General features: G+C 43.8%; 1 protein-coding gene across 8 annotated transcripts in view; it reads left to right on the top strand.

The window, feature by feature from the left end:
• BTRC (beta-transducin repeat containing E3 ubiquitin protein ligase) overlaps nucleotides 1-20,090 on the top strand; it is a 108,911-nt gene that overhangs the window by 38,083 nt on the left and 50,738 nt on the right. For 4 of the 8 annotated variants that reach the window (XM_021397532.1, XM_021397536.1, XM_021397533.1 and 1 more), the window contains 2 exons: nucleotides 7,683-7,760; nucleotides 18,118-18,207. In XM_021397532.1, the coding sequence (XP_021253207.1) occupies nucleotides 7,683-7,760; nucleotides 18,118-18,207 (168 nt within the window). The remainder of the gene's footprint in view (nucleotides 1-7,682; nucleotides 7,761-18,117; nucleotides 18,208-20,090) is intronic. The other 4 variants (XM_021397535.1, XM_021397539.1, XM_021397534.1 and 1 more) reach the window with 2 other exon arrangements.

A 20,090-nucleotide genomic window follows, 5' to 3' on the forward strand; every position in this document is an offset into this window, starting at 1 on the left:
AAGAAGCGAGAGCCAAGCCGTGATTGATTCTGTTCTTCTTTAAGAAGCTTCTGTTGCATGCAAAATCCGTCTTCCTGAAGTATGTGTGGCACAATCCCGCAGTCTTGCAGACAAATCAGCCTCGTCTGAAACCGCTTAAAGAAGAATTCGAGCAAGAATTTCCAAGATTGGAGAAATCGTTAGGGCTGTCCTAAAGAATAGAAATGGAAGAGTGCTGCTTCGTGCAGCGTGGGAGCAGACACGCAGGGTGCCTTGCCGGTAAGAGAGAACCGAAAGCACCACGATAATAAGGTTCAGAGCAGGTCCTGAGACCACTCTTACGTAAGTGGCCCAGTTGCATATTCAGAAGTGTACCCGTATTATGTGTATCATAAGGTTAATTGGATGTTTTCACCCAAGCTTTTTGGGAATATGTGCTTTCAGTTCCTTAAAAAGATGTAGATGGCTTTGAACTACTATAAAATCTTGAGTACAAGATGTACGCTATAAAATCATGCATGGAAAGTGCTAGCTGTAAAAGCATATGCATACCTGCGAAGGTGCTGATCGATCTGTGCTATTTAGGAAAAGAAATTCTGAAACAGACCTGGCTGTGAAAAAATGCAAATAATAACATTTAGCCAGAAGTCCTTAAGGCTTCTTAAGCTCTAACCTTGTTATGAGGAATGGCGAAGTCGAACTGCCTAATGCAGATGTCTGAGTTACAAAAATAACCAGATGTCCTGATTAGCAGAAGCAAATGTTCTTCCCTTAATCCACGTGAAATTATATTCAAAGGCTCTCCGGATGTAATGCTTGTGTAAATAAGGCACCAACAAACACTGGAATAGAAAGGGCCATTGGCCAACTAGCTCACAAAGCTTGAAAGCTTGAATATTAAAAACAAATTTACCACTGCTGACTCTCTTAAATTCACAGAACAGAAATGTTAAGCAGGGCTGCTTCCCAGGGAACGGGGAAAGGCTGTTCTCATTAGCCGTATTTTCTCTCTCTCTCCCACTCTCGTTTGAGAAACGTCTGCAAAGTAAAGCTGGCTTTTCACAATTTCCCTAAATGCCTTCTTCCCTGCACCTGGATTTCTGTGGTGTTTTTTAGCTACAACTTGGATTCATGCTCTTTGATACGTCTCTTTGTCAGATCTTAGATATTTAAACCGGATTCTGATATTTCAACATTGAACTGAATTTGCTGTTCTCGTAATGCTAAGACTCCCCTCATCTTTAAGTCACCGTTTCTAACGAACTGATGATCAATAAGTTAAAACGAATTGATGAGAAGCTCTTGATGTGATGAAGTTCCAACATCAAGTTGCATTGCTTTGAAAATGCGTATTTTCTTCTAATCTGCAAATTATGGGTGTGAGTGAAAAATAAGGGAAAAACAGTTAGGAGCTGGAAGCCAGCCGTGCTCATCGCCTTTTCGGCTCTCAGTTGCTCCAAGGCTGCAGCAGCTCTGCTCTCTTGCCATCATTCTAATGCTGAGACGTAGCCCCCGTGCAGGAGTACCTTTTAACCTGAAACTTGTAAGGGCTGGGAAACTTGTCTGTGCCTCCATTCCGGGCTGAAGTCACCCCCTCGTGCCTACATACTGCAATTTATGGCGTTCTCTAAAAGGATCTAATCCTGTGAATGTTCAGAGCAGCAAATGCCAGAGAGGAATGGGGTCTAATACTTATCTCTGCATTTTCATTGCCGTGGATCTCCCTGTGTGTTACAGCTGTCATTTTTGTTTTATACACCAAACAGACAGAGAATTGCCTTACAACTTGATTTTTTTTATACTTGCTTTTTTTTTTTTTCCTTCAAAGAACATTACCAATGTTAAAGACCGCTTTTATCTAGCGTGGTGACTAGCCAAATAAGCATGAATTTGAATGCTTTAGGCCTTGTGGTAGGAGAAAAAGGAGAAGCTATTGTTAAATGCTTTTAGTGGATGTTAGACCCATAATTTTTTTAACGGTAATACTGCTTTCAGGCTGACATTGGCTATGCCAGGATTCATCCAAGCACTGTTTGAAATGGCTGAGATATTTATAAACTGACAGACAGCATTTATAAAATCAGGATGCTGACAGTCCCTTAACGATAACAATGGGCTTGGACTCATCTATCACTTACAAAGGTTATTGGAAAGGGAACGTAAGGCTTATATGGGCCTGTAGTCCTAGCCTGGCACTTATTTCCACACGTCTCTCTCTTTCTTTTTTCTCTCCTCCCTCCCTCTCCCCTTTCAGTGCACTCTGGATGACACAGACATCAGACAATTGCAGCTCATTTCCCGGTACCTTTACCCAGTGATGCCTTGTTCTGTCTCCCGCAATCAATGATGCAAATGAGGAGACAACTTCCTAACATCTTAGGGCAACAACCCCTCCACCTCCTCCCCCGACTAAACAAGGGACACATCTGGGCTGCTGGCTGGCTTGAACTGGGGAAGAGCAGCATGCAGTGAGTGACAGCCTTAACCCGGGGCTGGCTGGGCTGAAGCAGCCCTTCTGCTTCGTTTTCCTTCCATCCGGCACCGTTCTGCCTGCCGGCACAGTGCTGATGTTCCTGCTTTCAGCCAAGAGGGAGCCACTGAACACAGCACCCCTCTGCCCTCAGTGTGGAGGAGCAAGTGTATTGCAGGGACCCTCAAGAGGCAAGAAAGAGGATGCCAGTTATTTTTCAGCTCTGCTAAAATGCCTGAATCCTCTTAGGAGATTGAGGGTCAAATGCCATCAACAGTTTGCACTAGGAAAGGGGAAATGTGGTATTTCACCCGTGTGTACTAGCGCATCTATTTTAATGTGGCAACAACCACCGCGATGGCTGCATCTGGCATCCAGTTTGCCCTTGAAACGTTTGCTCGACTCTAACCGTTTGGACACCATGTTCCCTCTGCGTTATTTGCTTAGAGACCTGAGATACCCAAGTAGATTTCCTCCATGCGGTTGGATCTGCTGATGCCACTAAAAGCAGGCCCTGCCCCGGCTCCTGTTGGAGCCGATGCGTTCGCACACCGTGGCTGGAGAGAGGCTCGGCTGGCTGGGGGGGGTCTATTTATCAGGGAACTCGATTAAAATACAGGCTGCGCATGACATCAAATTTGTAATCGTTTTTTCTACAGCAAGCAAGCAAGCATTTTCTGTATTGGATGCAGGTGTTTAAAGCAATAGTGTGTTTTAAGGGCCAGTGCAGCACAAATTCTGGCCTTTGGGATAATGACAAGTGTTTTGCCTGCATAAACAATATATTTTTTTTCCCCCTGAGGTCCGCACACACCTAGTTTCCCTCAAGCTCATCATCTCTGTCAGGTTAATCAATAGGCACCGTATGGCAGAGGGTCAGTAATCAGTGTCATCGTGCCTTTAAATCGTGTTGAAAATTTGCTTAAAGCCTGGGCCAATTAACATCGAGATGATGAATGGATGGGTAGATGGGAAGAGCCTGGCGCTTAGGGGCTTTGTGAGAAGGAGATGCTCAGCTGTTGAGCAGCAGACACCAGCGAATAAAATCAGCCATTCATGTGAGCTTAGTCCACCCACTCTTAATGATAATGTCAATCTAGCAAAATATATACACATTGGAGTTGTCACGAGTTCATAAATCAAAGGAGTTTGTCAAAGGCATTCAGATTAACGAGGCAGCAGCAATAACAAGTCAAATTTGCATAGAGAATTGCCCGAATCTCAGTAAATTATGATCCTGTTTTTCATTTGATTATTTGCTAATGTCTCAAGAGGGAGAATGATTATATTAGCATGCGAAATCTACTCCAGAAGTAGAAATCCGAGGTATAGCAGACCAGCGCACGATGACAATTAATCAGTTTCTGCATACTAGCGTAAACGCGCAAGGCCCAGAAATGAACTCCTTTTTTTATTATTATTTCTCCTTGCTACTGATCCAAATGGTTCAGCTTGACAGAGACTTTATATTGCTTTAACAGTGTTCTGAATTGTGCCTGCAGGCAAGACATAGTTATGCAGCTATAACCAACCTATCCATCTGCCAACCAGATTGGAATTCTCCTATCCAAGGCTTCCATTAACCCCCACTGACAGCTCCAAACAGGATTAAGAATTTGAAAGCATAAAAAATAGTTGTGCTCTTCGCGTAGACACACGCTTCTCCCCCACCCCACCTCCCCACGCTCGGAAAAAGGCTGCATCTGTACTGCTTTATAATTAGTGCTGGGCAGCACGGCACCGAAGAAAGCCTCCCCCAGTTGGCAGGGTTCTGATTTCCACCGCGACGAGCGAGGCGGTACTAAAGGTAGCTCTGCCCAATTGGTAGTCCCTGGGAGTGCATTTATCCATGTATTATATCTCGTTCCCAGCAGTGTTTTGCTGGGCTGTGTACACAAAATACTGCGTGTCATCTCCCATCAAACGCCTCAGCCTGGGGATTTCGTACGCATCGTAGCATGGTGTGTTTAGTGGTGGAGGAGACGTCATGGGGAGAGTTAAATAGTAATAATTTCGTAGTGGTCTTTAAGACAACCTGCCATGGAATTATATTCTGTTAATTACAGGGCTGAAGTTTTAAATGCAAATCAGATTTAAAAGGCTCTCGTTCCAGGCAGTAGTGGCCATTTTAGGAAAAACGAGCTACGGAGGGCAAAGCCTCTTGTTGCAGGAGCCTCCTGCTAGAGGCAGATTTTGAAGGTTACATAAACGTCAGCTTGGGTTTGCTGCCTTCTCATCCCAGCACTTTCACTGTCATTGTGTGACCTTGGGAAATTGTTTTGCCTGTCTGTGGCAACCCTGTGTGTTTATCTCACCGGAGCTGATCAGTCTGTGGTTTGGAGACTTTGGTGTTTCTCATCGTACCTCACTTGTCCTTCTGTGAAAGGAGAGACCCTTGCGTGTGAGTTCTGCAGCTGTAACCAAGGTTTTGGCCGGGCTGGCTCCAGCCTGTGAAGGAAGGCTCACCTCTGGGATTTCATCCCTTTTCCCCGTGAGAGTTTACATTGGCTTTTCAGCTTTCTGTGTGCGCTGGTTTTCTTCGCTTCTTTCACCCTAATAGATTTCATTTTTCGTCCCCTCTGTATCAAGTACAGTCGCCGCAGATCTTTAATATTCCCAGCGAGTACACCCAAGGTACCGTCTGGATACCAAATGCTCCTTTCCAGCTCTGTGCCTGGGATGTGCGTTTCAGCAGCCACGAGAGGGTGCTCGGAGCAGTCCTCCCTTTGTTCCTCTCCTGTGGCCGGGAGCATCGCTGAAGTCCTGCCGAGGCAAACCTTGTTGTGACCTCGCGCGTGTTTATCCCTCCTCCCACCTTGTTCAGCAGGGAGAAATATATAGATGTGCCGTTTCAGTCAATTACGTTATGCTCTTCCCATGGCCGTGGCTAAGCGTCGCCCTATCAAGTGCAAATCACGTCCACACAGCCACAGTTAGTCCTGAAATATGCAGGATCCTGTACGTGCACCTGGATCGATGGGTTTCCTATTCCTGAGAAATGAGCGGGAGTTACAAACATCTGTGCTTTTCCTTAAGTGTAATGCTTTCCAGTCATTCTGTCTTCACCAAGCGGAACTTACTTGCCGACAAAAGTGCATGAGCAGCGCTCCTCTTTAATAGGCTGCGATTGGAGCTGCTGTGTTGGTGCTGTAGGATGGTGAGGCGCCAAGCTGTGAACCACCATATGCACTTGGCAGTCTTTGTCTGGTCTTTGTTCAGCCAACCTCTTAGCCTTGCCACCTATAAAGATAATGAATGCAAAATGGTCCTCTGCTTGCTCTTAAAATCAGACGCTCGGCTTAAAGGAAAAGTAGATAACTTGATGCTTTGCAGCAACTAGGAATTTCAGAATAAGGGCTGACGGTCCAGCATCAGCGCTGACTTTTCTCCTTTTTGATATTTTTGGAGGGGGAATCTTGGATGGTTTGAAATGCAAAAAGGGTGCAAGATTTCAGTGCCGTAGAAAAGACTGGGAAAACATTTTGGCACTTGCAGTCGGGACAGGGATGACTGTTGAAAAACCGACCAGAAAGCGTAAACAGCCCCCCCTAAACTCTCTAACCCGGGCAACTAAATGCATTTCCAGAAAATGCACAGCGCTCACCTTGCATTCCTATGGTTCTTGTACTTGGTCTGTTTCTCCAAAGCGCAGAAATTAAAATCCTCACTTGAATTTAGCCACTTACCAGGCTGTATTTCATGAGTAGCAGAGAGCAGCTTTAATGGCTGACCTTCCTTTTTGGAGATATGTGATTCTAGCTTGTATGTTTTTACGATCGCAGTCCTTCCTAGGCTGGATTTAATGCAATAACTGGGCCCTGGCAGAGACCTCATATGAAAACTTTTAAAAACCGACCTCTCGCAGCGATTTATCAGGGCTGTTTAGGATTGATTTCCATTATAAAGCCCTGGTTACAGCATCCCAGATGCCATGGTGCCTTGTGAGTTCTATATCTTGTTTGGAAAAACAAACAAAGAAAACCCACAAAAAAGATCACTAGTTGGTCTGCAAGCTGTGATTTACACCGAGTCCACCCCACCAACTGATGACATCCCAAGTGTTTGGGTTTTTGTTGTTACTTTTTTCCCTTATCTGTTGTTACTCTGCCTGTACCTCTTGGCTGTGCCTTTCTCCCCTCCGCCAGCCCTGCAGCCCACCTCTGTCCTGCAGCATTGGGCTGGGAGCCGGTCCTTGGAGAAGCCAGGCAGGGAGCTCGTTGGGGGGTGAGGAGGTAGAAACACAGCATGCACACTTCTGCTCAAAATTCTGCACCCTGAGCTCGTCTGCAAGGAACTGGAAACCCACCCTTTTCCTGGCAGAGCTCTCCCTAAGCAGTTTTTCTGTCTCTCTTTAAAACCTGTTTAGTTACTCACTACTGAACGCGTGGGAATGTGGCCTAAGGCTACGAATACTGTGGTGATCAAACTGATTTGAGATGTGTGTGTGGGATTCCCCCAAAGCTGGCTGTCATTACACTGCCGGCGCGTACTGAACCCGTGCACAGGAACGCAGCCGTGCGAGGAGGGGGTACCCCACGTACCCAGCAGTTTTAACCAAATGTTTGCTAAAGTTCATGCCTATCCGGAGAGAAACTTTAGCCCATCTTTACTATAAAGTGAGTAGTAATTGGCCTTAATTGTGAGGTTAATACGAAAAAGTCTCCCATTGGACTTTCTTACTGATGCTGCAAAAGCCCTCCCATTTCTTCTTTCCTATCCCCTTCCCTTGCTTTACTGATGCTCTTCTCTGGAGCTGGTAGCTTATGTTTTGCAGCCTCAGACTTCCTAGAAATGGGACGTGTATGTAGAATCAGGGGCAGGAGGGAGAAACGTAGCCATGGTACCATATGCTACCTACACTTTAACAGTCTTGTTTTCATCAGGTTCCACTGTTTTCAATAGGTACACTGGGGTGTCTAGGAGCACTGGTGCTACCATGCTCATCCAGCCGTTATTCCAACTTGTCAGAGAGGCAGTTATTGGTAATTTCAGAACAAATCCCCAGAGCACAGGCTTCTTCCATTGGTACCTGCACAATGGTGCGTTGCTGTGTTGAGGAGGAGAGATTCTTTCTCTGCCATAACAAGCTGTTTGGCTTGGAAATACACATTAGCCTCCAGTATGTGTATACATAAAATACTATAGCCTGCGTAGCACAAATATTCTGTTTCTTTTCTCCTCACAGAGTAATACTAGGGATAAGAACTGAATTAAAGCTTACTTTCTTTCGCAGAACTCCTCTGAGAGAGAAGACTGTAATAATGATGAGCCCCCTAGGAAGATCATTCCTGAGAAGAATTCACTTAGACAGGTATGTGATCAGTCTCTTTAAAAATGCAATAAAACTTTCTAGCTATTTGAATCCTTAAATGCTTTTGGAAGCTGAAGTCTGACTTATGTTTGTGGAAATCCTTTCCTTTCTTCTCTGAAGTCTGAGCAAGTCACAGTGTACCCAGGAAAATCAGCCATATGGATTTAGCTTTCAGGAGAGTCTGATGAGTCTTTCTAAGGAAATCTCAACTTCTGCATAGTGTAGTCGGCTGGAACTCTCCAGTTTTACTTTCCTCCAGTTGGTGTTCATCCAGCTCTCCTCAACCTTTTCTTCCGTTCTTGTTCCTGCCTTGTTTGTAGTATATTTTGTCTTGTTTCAGGTCATGTGTTCAAGAAAGTCAAAGCTTTCTAGAACAGTTAAGTTCTCCATTACCCTTGAAGGTGAATTTCTTGGCAGTGATGTCCAGGTTAATAACCTGAAAAATGACTAATTTATTTTCTTATACGCTCATATATATTACTAATTGGTAGAAGGAAGAGTGGGATGATAAAACATAATATCTTTGCTGTTTATCTATAATAAATTTCTTACCAGTTCATCAACAGAAGACATTGTTCAAAACATGGTGATTAGCTGCATTTCATGTGCTGTTGAGCCTTCATAGCCTTTATCTTTGTACGCAGTCTTCAGCATGGCAGATGCAGGACAAAATCCTTGGGTATTCTGCATGCTGTGTGGCACCTTATGTGTTGAGCACTTCTGCTTGCCTGTGGACAAGTTCAAGCTGTAGTCTGAAAGCAAATGCCCTCTTGTCTAGATCATTAGAGGTGGTTGCTCAAATCTTGTGCCTGTGGTGGAAGGAATTTGGTTCTTTATATAGGCATAAGTAGAACTGTCAAAGCATTTTGGAAGCTCAGATTGCACCTTTTCTCTGTTAATGATGGACAAGAAGCAGTTGGGAATTTTCCAGCTCTAAGTGGGGAAATCAGAGACAAATGCAGCCTTGTGCTTTTTTCTGTCTTAATCAATGAGTAAAGATCTGCATATCCTCGAGGAAGAGATTAACCTGCCTTACATCTGTGCATATTTTGTAATACCAAAAAGATCTGTCCCGCAAATGCTGTCAAAGCAGTAATACACAAAAAGTGCTGAATTCAGAGCTAGTACCTTAGTGGAAATATGCTAACTTGGTAAATATTGAGTGTACGGCTTCATATTTTCTGTCCCTCCTTTTTGACACTGCTGTTAAAATTTCATTATTGAGAAACATGGACCTACCTGCACAGAAGCAACGAATGTGTGTATGTGGAGAGAGGGAAATCTGTTTACTTCCATGGTCTTTCCGTTGAAGATGTCCGTGTGTTTTGTCCTTACTGATTCGTTAGAGATAGTGAATGAGATGTGTCAGACTGCTTCAGGGGGAGTATGGTGCGTGGGTATGTTCAGCTGCTGACGTATGTAAGTAGAGGTGCAGTAATGTTTCTTGGTTGCTGTGCTGGTATGCAGCCTTGGCCATAAATGTGTCCTCAGGAGGGTTTGTGGAACAGACGTAGCAGGAGGTGGAAGTAACAAAAGATGGTTGCTTAGCACCTGAAGATGTGCGCAGGGGCTGAAGACGCCCATAGCTCAGTGCTGTGGGCCTCTTACTAGAAGAAATGGAACCCTTCTGTTGGCTCAGATGGTTGTTGCAGAAGGTTGCCTTCAGAAGTGCCAAGAAGCGGAGCTGTGCAGGTGGGGGCTGTAGCTGCTGAGAGGGCCCGCAGGGCACAGGGGACACGGAGATCAGCACCGGGAATGGAAGCAGGAACAGGCAATGAACTTGACTCTGTTAGCTGGAGCAGGAAAAAGATCTAAGCTGTGGCAGGTTTTGAATTATGGACGCCAATGTTCCGTTCTTGTTGAGTGCATGATCTGACAAAATTAAGTTTTGAAGGGGTAAACTGAAAATCATAGGACGCAAACTTCAGAAAAAAACAATGATGAGTGGCAAAAGTTTTTGGCAACTTTATTTAAGCTAACAAACGAATTTTCACACTGCAAAGTTATAAATTAATTTTAATAGGCTGATCCAGATGGTCCATTTGGAAAATGGATAGCTTGATCTGTTGAAAATTAAACTAAATTTATCTCTCTCATACTTCAAACTGAAGTAAGCACGAGAAGAGTACCCATTAAGTCCAGCTCATACAGATGGACCGGCAGGTCACACATGGGACTAATCTGATTCATTTTAAAAATAAATGCATGAGTTATTGAATCAGGTTCCTGTTTGAAGCCCTGCGTGTGAGCGTGTGTGTGTGCGTGCTGCCCTTTCAAAGGGACTCGCAAATGCTTCAGTGCCTTTTTAACCTGTGTGTTTCCATTTTAATTCAACTTCCTTGCCAAAAAACATAATTAGTTTTCAGTGCCTATCATTTAGTGTTAGCCCCAAACACTAGATTGATTAGGTCAGGCATTTGTTATTTTAAGGGCTACGTCTCCATTCTTCATTTATGAAGAACACGAGCTCAATAGTCTTGGGGAGAGAGCCGGCCTTTAGAAACCGGGCAGGGGAATCTCTCTGGGGGCCCCTCCAGCCTTTTAGCTTCTGGGTGTTTTTAACAGAGCCATGAATGCAGATTTGTAAATTTATTGCGGTGCCATCTGTTTTTTTTGCGGGAACCGTATTATTGTTGGCTCCTATCTGTCTATTGTGGTGGTCACTCCCCGGGAGCTTGCCCTCATAGTCCTAAGGAAAGTGATGAATAGCAGGGGTCAACATGAATAGGTCACAGGGCAGCTGTCCAGGGCTGCCCTGAACTTGATTACCCCTCTGGTTTTTAAAGAAGACAGGCACAATGCGGCTTGCTTAGAGCCCTGCCCTCCCTCCCCTTCGGCGGGGCGATGACGAAGTGCCTTGCGCTGTGCTCCTGGGGGGCCGTGTCGGGGTGCTGTGGGGGGAAATGCCGGCAGCTTGCTGCGGCCTCCCTCCTGCAACCCTCCTGCAAAGCTCACCTGGCTCTCTGCTGTCGCTCATCAAGCCTCCAGATGGAAGTCTGGGGAAAAATCCCAGCCTGCTCCCCATTCAGGCAAGCCCCTCTGCATTTTCAGGATTTTTCCTGTTAGCATTTTGGCACAGAATGTTGCCTCCATTCACTCCTATGGATTTGAGATCGTTTTGTAAAATTACATGTAGCACCTAAAACATGCTCTAGGCGCTGTTTTGGTGTTCAAGTAGACAGATTCCACTCTTAAAGGGCTTAAAGTCAATACACAAGCAAACGGTAAGAAGCAGAAAGCAGCTAAAGAAGGTAGAGCTAAGGAAAGGCAAAAAGCAGCAACAACCAGCCCTTCCTGCTAGCCTCATCCTGCCCATGGGGCTGCTCAGCAGTGCTCTGCAGGAGTGTTTCTTCTGTCCCTGCGATGGGAACAGCCGCGTGGTGGGAAGAAGAAAGGGTCCTCCAGCTCCTTCCAGCCCTTGGGGAAGACATTGCCGTTCCAGTTCACCTTCTGGCAGAGGGCAGGTAGAACCAGGTCAGTAATGTTGTCCTGCACACCTCAGCTTTTATCCTTAGTGCTTGTGAGTAGGACGGTGCTGGTTGAAAAGCCTTCTGAAGTCACTAGAAGCACATCCTGGGCTTACTTAGTTTATTTTTTTAAAGATCTTCCTTCTCAAACAAGAGAAAAAAAATCATTTCCATTCCTCTGTAATGCTCCGTGCATGGTAACAAATGGGCCAACCTGGGCTGTACCAGAGCCGGAGTTGCAGTGGGAATGCTGTTCAGCAGTAGTGCTAATAGGAATCTGTCACCCCGCTGCATTTCTGCATTCCTCTGTAATTGAGTAAATTGCGAGTGTTGTCTACTCCCCCTGCCCTTTGTGTCCATGTCCACTTACCATCCAAAGAACGTGGGCAGTGATAAATAAAGTGCTGAACAGGACTCTCAAGTCTTTGAAAGCAGCATGTTGCCAGCCCCTTAGTTATGTTTCTTTAAGTGTTTATGTTTTTCTGTATTCTTTCTCTTGTGTGGCTGGAACCCTGGGGATCCGATGCCATGAGAGAGGCCAAGAAGCTAACAAAGTAGCTGTCCCCTTGTTAGCTTGTTCCTTTCTTCTTTAAAAAACAAGATGAGAACCATCTGGCTCAGGGCATTACATTTTCCTCCCCCATGCACCTCTATAGACGAAGAGTTTCACCTGCAGCGAGGGTTTACATTGATTAGGGAGGGAGCAGTAATTCAAGCCTCCATCCACTTCAGTGGTACTTTGCAGTCTTTAAAGGTGCTGACCCATTGAGTTAAACTGTCAAGGGAGGATAAAAAAGGAGCTTCATCCCGGGAGGTAACAGCTGCCAGGTTTTCAACACCTTGCACGCTGCTGGAGAAATGTCACAAATTGTCAATGGGAAGAAAAATCGCTTGGCTGCCATCTTCCCTTAATGACGCGCCTTATAAAATGAAAGATTTAGGGGTAGAAAAATCATCGAGTAGCTGTCAGGAAAAGAAAAATCCGGGGGGATTTGGAACAATGGGCCCAACGAGGTGGATTCTGAAAGACTGCAAATGCTGCGTCCACGTCGCAGAGAGCAGTTCTGATGGGGATGGCCATTTTTGCACGGCGGGACAAGAGAGGGCTGAGCAGCAGCACAAAGTCTAACACCGCTGTGCCTGCATTAAAAGAAAAAAAAAAAAGAAGTCTTGATTCATAAGCCAGTGAACTGCGAGAAGACATACTGTATTTCTGCTCTTTTGAGGACAATTTGTTTTCAAGCAGCTACCAGATGGCTAAATACCACGACATTTCCTTTTTTTTTTTTTTTTGTTCTTTATTTTAACAAGAGATCTAGTTCTCTTTGCTCTTTGTTTTTGTTGGTTTTAATGCTTTTACTTGGCTGAACAACCCTGTGGTGTTTGGGCATTGTGACATTACTTTTTTTTCTTTGCCCCTGTGCATTGATGGATGAGGAAAAAAGATCTTCAGCTTTAATGTAATTTCAGATAACAGGCAGATTGGAGTGAGGCTTTTTGTTTGTATTGTGGTGAGGTTTTTTGTTTTAGGGGCCTCTCTTTTTGCTGTTTGTTTTAGGTAAGTCATTTTAATTGTACTGAGTAATTAGAAGGTACACACTGCCAAGGGAGCTTTGTTATGGTAATTGCTCAAAAAAACCCCACTCCCCAACTACCATCGCCATGTGTTGAGACACTTCTTCCCTCTAGTGGCAATATTAAGGACTCTGCCTTTCGCAGTAGGCAAGGTGTAATTGCAATATGACAAACTGCACTTTGGGGAAAATGCTGTGAACGATCTGGTTTTTGTGTTTGGCTGGTCTTTATTTCTGCTTATGGCTTTCCGTGGAGGCTATCCTTCCTGCAGGCTGGGCCACGGGTAACAAAAATTTAGGCTTCAGAAAATAATTGCGGCAAATCGTGGGTAATGTCTTACAGCTTGCCTTAATTCTAGTCTTCTTTTTAATTACCTGTTTATAAAAACGTTTTTAAATTTGTTGAGATTACTTAATTCTTTCGGAAGAAGCACCTCATTTGAAATAAATAAATAAATTGCATTTATTTTAAATAGTCCATCTGAAAGACCTTTAAAGGGTAATTAATGCAAGTCTCCTAAGGCTCTAAGTGAGATGAAAGCGATCTTTCCAAATCTGCTGGAGTGATTTGTTTATATAACTTCCCACTTCTGCTGAATTCTTCGGAGTCTAATAACTTTTTTTCTAACCGTTTGGCAATTTGTGCTTAGCTACAAAAGCCCTTGTTCAAAAAGAACAGTTTAATAATCTTTTCCCCGAAAATGACTTGAAGGGAGGGTATGGGTTTTGTCTTTTTGCCGCGTTTTTATTAGTGTTATCTTTCTCTGATAAATCATGTAATTATTAACTATTGCGGGGGGGAAATCTTATTGAGCTCCTGGGCTGCAGCTTCTATTAAAAAGTGGAGTTTTGTTCAGGGACTGGGGATTCTCTGAATAAATGGCCGGGGAGATGGGTTTCAGAACGCTTGCAGCTCTGCCTCGGGTTCCAGACATCAGGTTGGCATTCCGCCCTCATCCCCAGCCACACCGACACGGGGAGGGATGCTTACGTGTTTGTGTCAAAGAGCGGCACCGTACTTTCTTTAAAAAGAAAAATGTAACCAAGGACACTGATAGAATGAGATCAGATCCAGCTCTATCTTTAGTGAACTATAGCCTAGCGTCTCTGTGGCGTTTTGAGCCTTTGGCTGAGAGCGAATGCAGCTTTGTGGTTCCCCTGCTTCTGACATGATTTGGTGCCGCCATATATTCGTAGGGTTTTTTTCTCATTAGAGCTTGTTTTGCTGTAGGGCTGCTTAACACCGCTCTCAGACGGCTTTTGCAAGGTTAAAGGAATGCGGCTTGGTAACAAGTTTGTGTCATTTTAAATATATACCTCCTAGTAAATAAGGAGGAGCCTTGCAATCAATCCCTTTTAGTGTGTTATATGTTTCACCTGACAACTAAACCCTCTATTGATTAACCATTACTTTGTTAGATAATCTTGTGTCATTGAAGCCTCGGTAAAAATTAAACTCTTTAAAATGTTTTACCCTAGCAGCAGTGCGAAAATTGAAAACTTGTTCAGAATTACAGCCGGCTTCCACTAAGAAGGTAGTTTTCAACAAACTGGTTTATGTTTGCATGCTTTATATGCAATATAAAAACATATTAAAGCACTCCAACGCAAAGCTATCCGCCTGTGGTGCTGAGCCAGGCTGCCATTTCAGACTGCTTTCCTTGGCGAGGAATCTCTTATCTTGATGAAAGGTGAGGAGGAACTTGAACGGTTTTGGTGCAAATTAGATGAGATGCATAAAAGGGTCGAGCTTTAAAGGTGAGCTGAGAAATTTGCTTTTCTGAGGGTTGGTTCTGGGTTTGATGTTCTCATTTTTCTTCCAGAGTAGTCCGTGTTCCTACAGTCATCTGAGGCAACGGAAGGAGTGCTCTGATATGTTGCAGTGTAACGTGAGGCACCACCAACTGTTTCACCTGGATGTAGGGCTCTGCGTTACTACCCGGTGATGTGACAGTTGCTCCCTTTTCCATTCAGCCTGCTCACTAGTAACTGTTGGTGTGCAAACACAACATGACGATGCCAGACGAAACCACATCTTTAGTGATCTTTTGTCTCACAGCAGCTGGTAACTGCTGCCTGCAGAGAAACAGTAGGAGACATCCATACAGCAACGCCTCCACACTGTACTCTGCTAGCTTCTTGTGACTGCTCTTCATGAGCCAAATGCAGCATCTTCTCAACATTATCGAAACATTTCCTTTGAGACCCATTAGAGTGACGTTACTTCTTTTTTTTTCCCCTGGATGTTAGGGCAGAACTAGATGTTCTTCACTATTTTTGCTTGAGGTTATTTGCCCGCATTGTAGATCATGCATATGCATCTTTGGCGTCTTTATTCCTCACACAGCTAATAATGCATTCTTCTTTGGGAATGTGAGAAAAAGACCAGGAGAACTTCGTAAATGTGCAAAGACAGTAATGGGCATTGAACTGCTGATCACTGTTTGTGTGTTTTATTCTCAGATCTGCATCCTGATGGGTTGACTCCTCTTAATTTTCCTTTAATTGAGAAACATAGAGCTGCTGAAAGACTAAATGGTTGTCAGGCAACTTGATGCCTGATGCCTACACAGATCTTTACATAATAAAATTACTGTACAAAGATTGGTCCTCACAATAAAAGTATGTTCTTGTCTCATTTCTGTGGCAGAAAAGCTTGAGAGGGATTTAAGTGTTGATGGCTTGTGGTGCAGGGGGAGAGAGCTATGACCATGGGAGTGTCCTATGGAAGATGCTGCAAAATGATGGCAAACAGCACTAGGGATGTCCAGGGGATATCCTGGCCCGTACTGTAAGGACATGTTGTCCCTGAGTTCATTTAATCCCTGTTTTCACTTGCTGATGTTTCTCTCCATAGCATCCTATGACAGTGAGCTCCAGAAGATCACTGTGTACTTAATCACGGAATCATGGAGTCATTTGAGTTGGAAGGGACTCCTAAAGACCATCTGGTCCAACTGTCCTGCACTGAACAGGGACACCTACAGCTCCACCAGGTGCTCAGAGCCCTGTCGAGCCTGGCCTTGGGTGTCTGCAGGGACAGGCATCCACCACCTCTCTGAGCAACCTGAGCGAGTGCCTCATCGCCCTTATTAGAAAACACTTCTTCCTTATATCCAGTCTGAATCTCCCCTCCTATTTTGAAGCCATTTCCCCTTGTCCTATCACAACAGACCCTGCTAAAGACTCTGTTCCCTTCTTCCCTGTAGCCCCACTTTAGATACTGAAAGGCCACTATCAGGTCTGATGAAGAGATTCCTTTTGTTCCTTTTTAATATTATTTTTAAATGCTCAATTAGTTCCATCACGTGTCACTAGATCCTGTGGGATTTGGTGAACAAGTTATGCTGGAAATTGTCTTGGTGCTGTCCACACTAAAGTGTACTATGAAGGTAAAAGTAATAAAAATTAAGTGGTATAATGGAATAATTATTTGTGTCTGTGTTCTGACGTGCATCCAGCTTTTGAATAGTGAAGTAGTGATCTCCCTTCTCAAAAAGCTCTTGTTTTTTTAGTCTTTATTAGTTTACATACTGTATTTGGATTATCCACTCTATTTGGGTATGTGAGAGAAAGCCTGCTGTAAGCTTGCCTTTTAAAAAGCTGGCTTGTTACCAAGCCTTTTGATACCTGTTCTGGGAGGAAAAAGACCAAAAAGATGCGAGTTGGTTCATGGCTGAGTTCAGGAAGCCATACGCTTCCATGTTTCTTTCAGTGAATGCTTTTGTGACTGAGCTTCTCATCTGCAAAGTGCAGTTGGCGTTAGCTTTCTTTGAGCCTCTCACCAAAACTGCAGTATGTACGAGGTACATCGCGCAGAAATGCTGCTACTGGAATGTTAGGAATGCAAATGCAAACGAGGGAGATCACAGATTTACAATAAGTGGGTTAAATTACACGAACGTAAATAATGAACAAAGAATATTACCAACTCTTCACGGTTTTCCACCTTCAGAGCCTGGTGGAATTTAACTGATGTGATGCTTATAAAATGAAGTCTGCGTGGTGTTGTCTGAACGTCAGCGCAGAGCAGATGGTGCCAACTTTTCTGTCCACCACTTGAGCCACTGCATCTAAGCCACAGTCTACTGTAGTTTATGCTGTTCTGATCCTTCTTCTAAGGAAAAAGTGCTGTGCATACCAGAGTGATAGGTTTATGATGTTGGCAAATATTTGCAGGAGGCAAAGTTGAGTCCCTCAGCCTTCTGTTTGCTCGCAGCCTAATCCTGGTTTGAATGCAAACCTCCCTGCTGAAAGATGGAAGATGCTGAAAGATGCACTCTGCTCGGCCGCATGGCGCTGGACGGGATTCGGGGCTGGAAATTTCTGTTTCTCTTTCTGGATGCAAACAGGAGTTGCAGTCTTCTGTAAGCAGCGACGGACCAGTCCTGCTCTGTAGTGTTCCCCAGATACGGGTCTGGTTAAGCAGCTGATACCATCTGCTGACTGCCACACTGTTTTTTCCTGTGTCTCTTGGTCAGCACATAAATTGTGCGTTCTTTGGGGGCAGGGAATAGTCTTCTGTTAGCACCAGGCATGGCACACTGGGGTTTTAATCAAGTAATGGGACTTTTAGGTGCTTCTGTCCTCCTCCTTCTAGCAAAAGTGAGCTTCATCAAATAGACATTAAAAAGGTGTTGAAAACCTCCACTAGAAACTCCTGAGTTCTTCAGACATCTTAGTTTAAACAGTCAAGTCATCCAAAGTTTAATTTTAGTCACACTCAGAAAGCATTGTCCATACACTGCATTATAAAGGGAGGGACTCAGAGTAATGTGTTTTGCAAAGACTCACACTTGAACACCCCCCATGCAGTACAGTGCCAGGGTTAAGAAAAGCATTGTGTTTTAAAGGAACGAACTTCCCAGAATTGGGAAAGTGAAATCCAAGTGAGATTCTGATTATAACCCTTTTTATTGTCCCTAGTTACTTTTGCCTGATAAAGACAGGGGATGTTTATCAACATTTGCTATACTCTTTGGTAACAAGTGAATAAAAATCACCTTGTTTAGCTGTTCACTTACGCGGTACTTTGTGAAAGACCGAACAACTGAGATTAGATTTTTTTGCCTTCTCTAAGGGAGAAAAATCCCTTCAATCTGTGTATCTCAGAACTATAAAACTGCACAGCTTCCCAGAGAGCACGTGTACCCCCAACATAGGTTTTTGCTGTAAACTAGTTTATTTTGGCTTGAAATTTTTACACTGTAGGAAAAAGGAAATGTAGTAGTGTTGTTGTGGGTTCTGGTGCCAAAAATATGGGGCCTGAAAGAAAATTGTCTTCTTCTATTCATAACCATTTTAATCTTTCTACAGACTTACAACAGCTGTGCCAGACTGTGCTTAAACCAGGAAACAGTATGTCTAGGAAGCACGGCTATGAAGACTGAAAATTGTGTGGCCAAAGTAAGTAACAGAATGGCTTTGGTTTTGAGAGGTTTTTTTAGCGTTATTCACTGTTAATCAAAGAAAAATTCTTGTTAAAGGTGACGGTTAGGAAAAGTATTTAAATAGAAAGTAACTACTTGGGATACGCTTTTCTGTCCTTTGGTGCAGATTTTGAGACGTGCTGTTTTCCTCTGTTGGAAATGATTACTCGAGTCCTGAATGATCTAGGATAGAAGAGTTTGTTCTGCTACCCAAGCAGCAGGCTTTTCCAGTGGGATGACCTGTTCCTGCCATGTGATTAGCTGTGGCAACTTCAAGTGACAAATGTCCAGATAGATGCTGATCTGTATGTATAAAATATATGAAGGATGAGAACTCTTTGTCATGGTGCCCCTTCTTAGCTGCCAGAAGGAATGTGCAAAAAGAGTTGGTAATAAAGGTCCTTTAACTAAAATCCAGTGAACGCTCTATTTAAGGGAGAAAGAAGGACATACAGCAGTCAGAGTGGTAAGAAAATAGATATATTCGTGCATTGGAGAAAATGCATTCCTTGAAAATTGTACTAGATAAAATTGGAATAGAGGAGGTGCCATTAGCCACCCTCTTTTCTTAAAATTCAGCATAACTGGAGTAAAATAAGATACATGCAGAGTTGTTTGTGAATGGAAAACATTTGAACCATGATGCAATAGGTATAAAAAGGCTGTGTGAAGGATGTGCTTAGCCTTGTATGAGCTTCGTGTTTCCACTGTGAGGAGGGTTAGAATGGGCATGCAGGACAGATCAGTGCATGCAGCCATCTGTTACTGAAACCAGCTGGCATTTTGTTGCTCTCTGTCGCCACGACCTGACCACTCAAATGCCTGTTTTCTCTTTCATTTTTTAAAAATTTCTTGATTTTCTTGAAGTCCCTTTTTTCCCCATACTTTAAAGGTGCCTTGTCCCTTTGAGGCCTGCTTTTGTATTGACCTTTAAGATAATCTGCCAGCTAAATCTTTGCTTTGGAATTTTTCTTGTGAAATTTAGATGTCCCATTACTTCTATTTTCTGTCCATGAATTGGACACCTTAAAAGTTTGCCGTGGTGCATTCAGGTGGCTTAGCACTTGTAAACTGCTCTTGCCGTGCGAGGTTGCCTTGCAGTGGGGAGGCACTTCAGAAAGAAGCTACTAATCCTGGTACAAAGTGCTAATATTGAATCCTGAAACCTATTTTCCTGGCTTAAGACGACTGGTTTTGCACATTGCTTCGTAAGGCCCTTCATGATACGAAGTAAGTGAAACTCTTGAAGCAGCTCTTACTGAATTATGTCAGCATACAGCACTGTTCTGATGCTGATGAAGCAGCTCACAGCGAGCTAGCTATGAGTAAACACACTCGACCCCATGTACTGTGCACCATCTTGTTTGACCTGATCATCTTACTAGGGAACAAGGATGTGCAGGAATTACAGGTAATTTAGGAGATGCCTCTTTTAACTGAGATGACATACCCTTAACTTCCCAGTGCCCCAAATAATAGACTCTCCTGAAGCAGTCTATTCAGTGGGGTCTGGTAAGAGAAATAGGCAAGTTTGGAGGTAGAACGGCAAGTCTTGTTTCTTGTTATTGAGGATAAATTTGAACTGTCACTCTGGAGATGGAAAGTTGTATGTTTTTAAGTATTGTGTCTCCACACATTGTATGACTATATACTATATATAAAATAAGGACTTTTATGGGGATATATTTCCCCTAGAACTAGATTGTCTGGCTGTTGTACCCCTTCCCCCACCTTCCCAGCTGCAAAACAAAGTGAAATAGGTTCTAAGAAAGCTTATCTTTCAAATTCCAGAAGTGTTGAAGCATTTAAACTCCAGTTAGCTAGATGCAGATGGCTCTGTGATGGCATAGGCAAATGGCA

This window comes from Numida meleagris, chromosome 5 (assembly GCF_002078875.1).
Source record: "Numida meleagris isolate 19003 breed g44 Domestic line chromosome 5, NumMel1.0, whole genome shotgun sequence".
In the NCBI taxonomy this organism is placed as follows: domain Eukaryota; kingdom Metazoa; phylum Chordata; class Aves; order Galliformes; family Numididae; genus Numida; species Numida meleagris.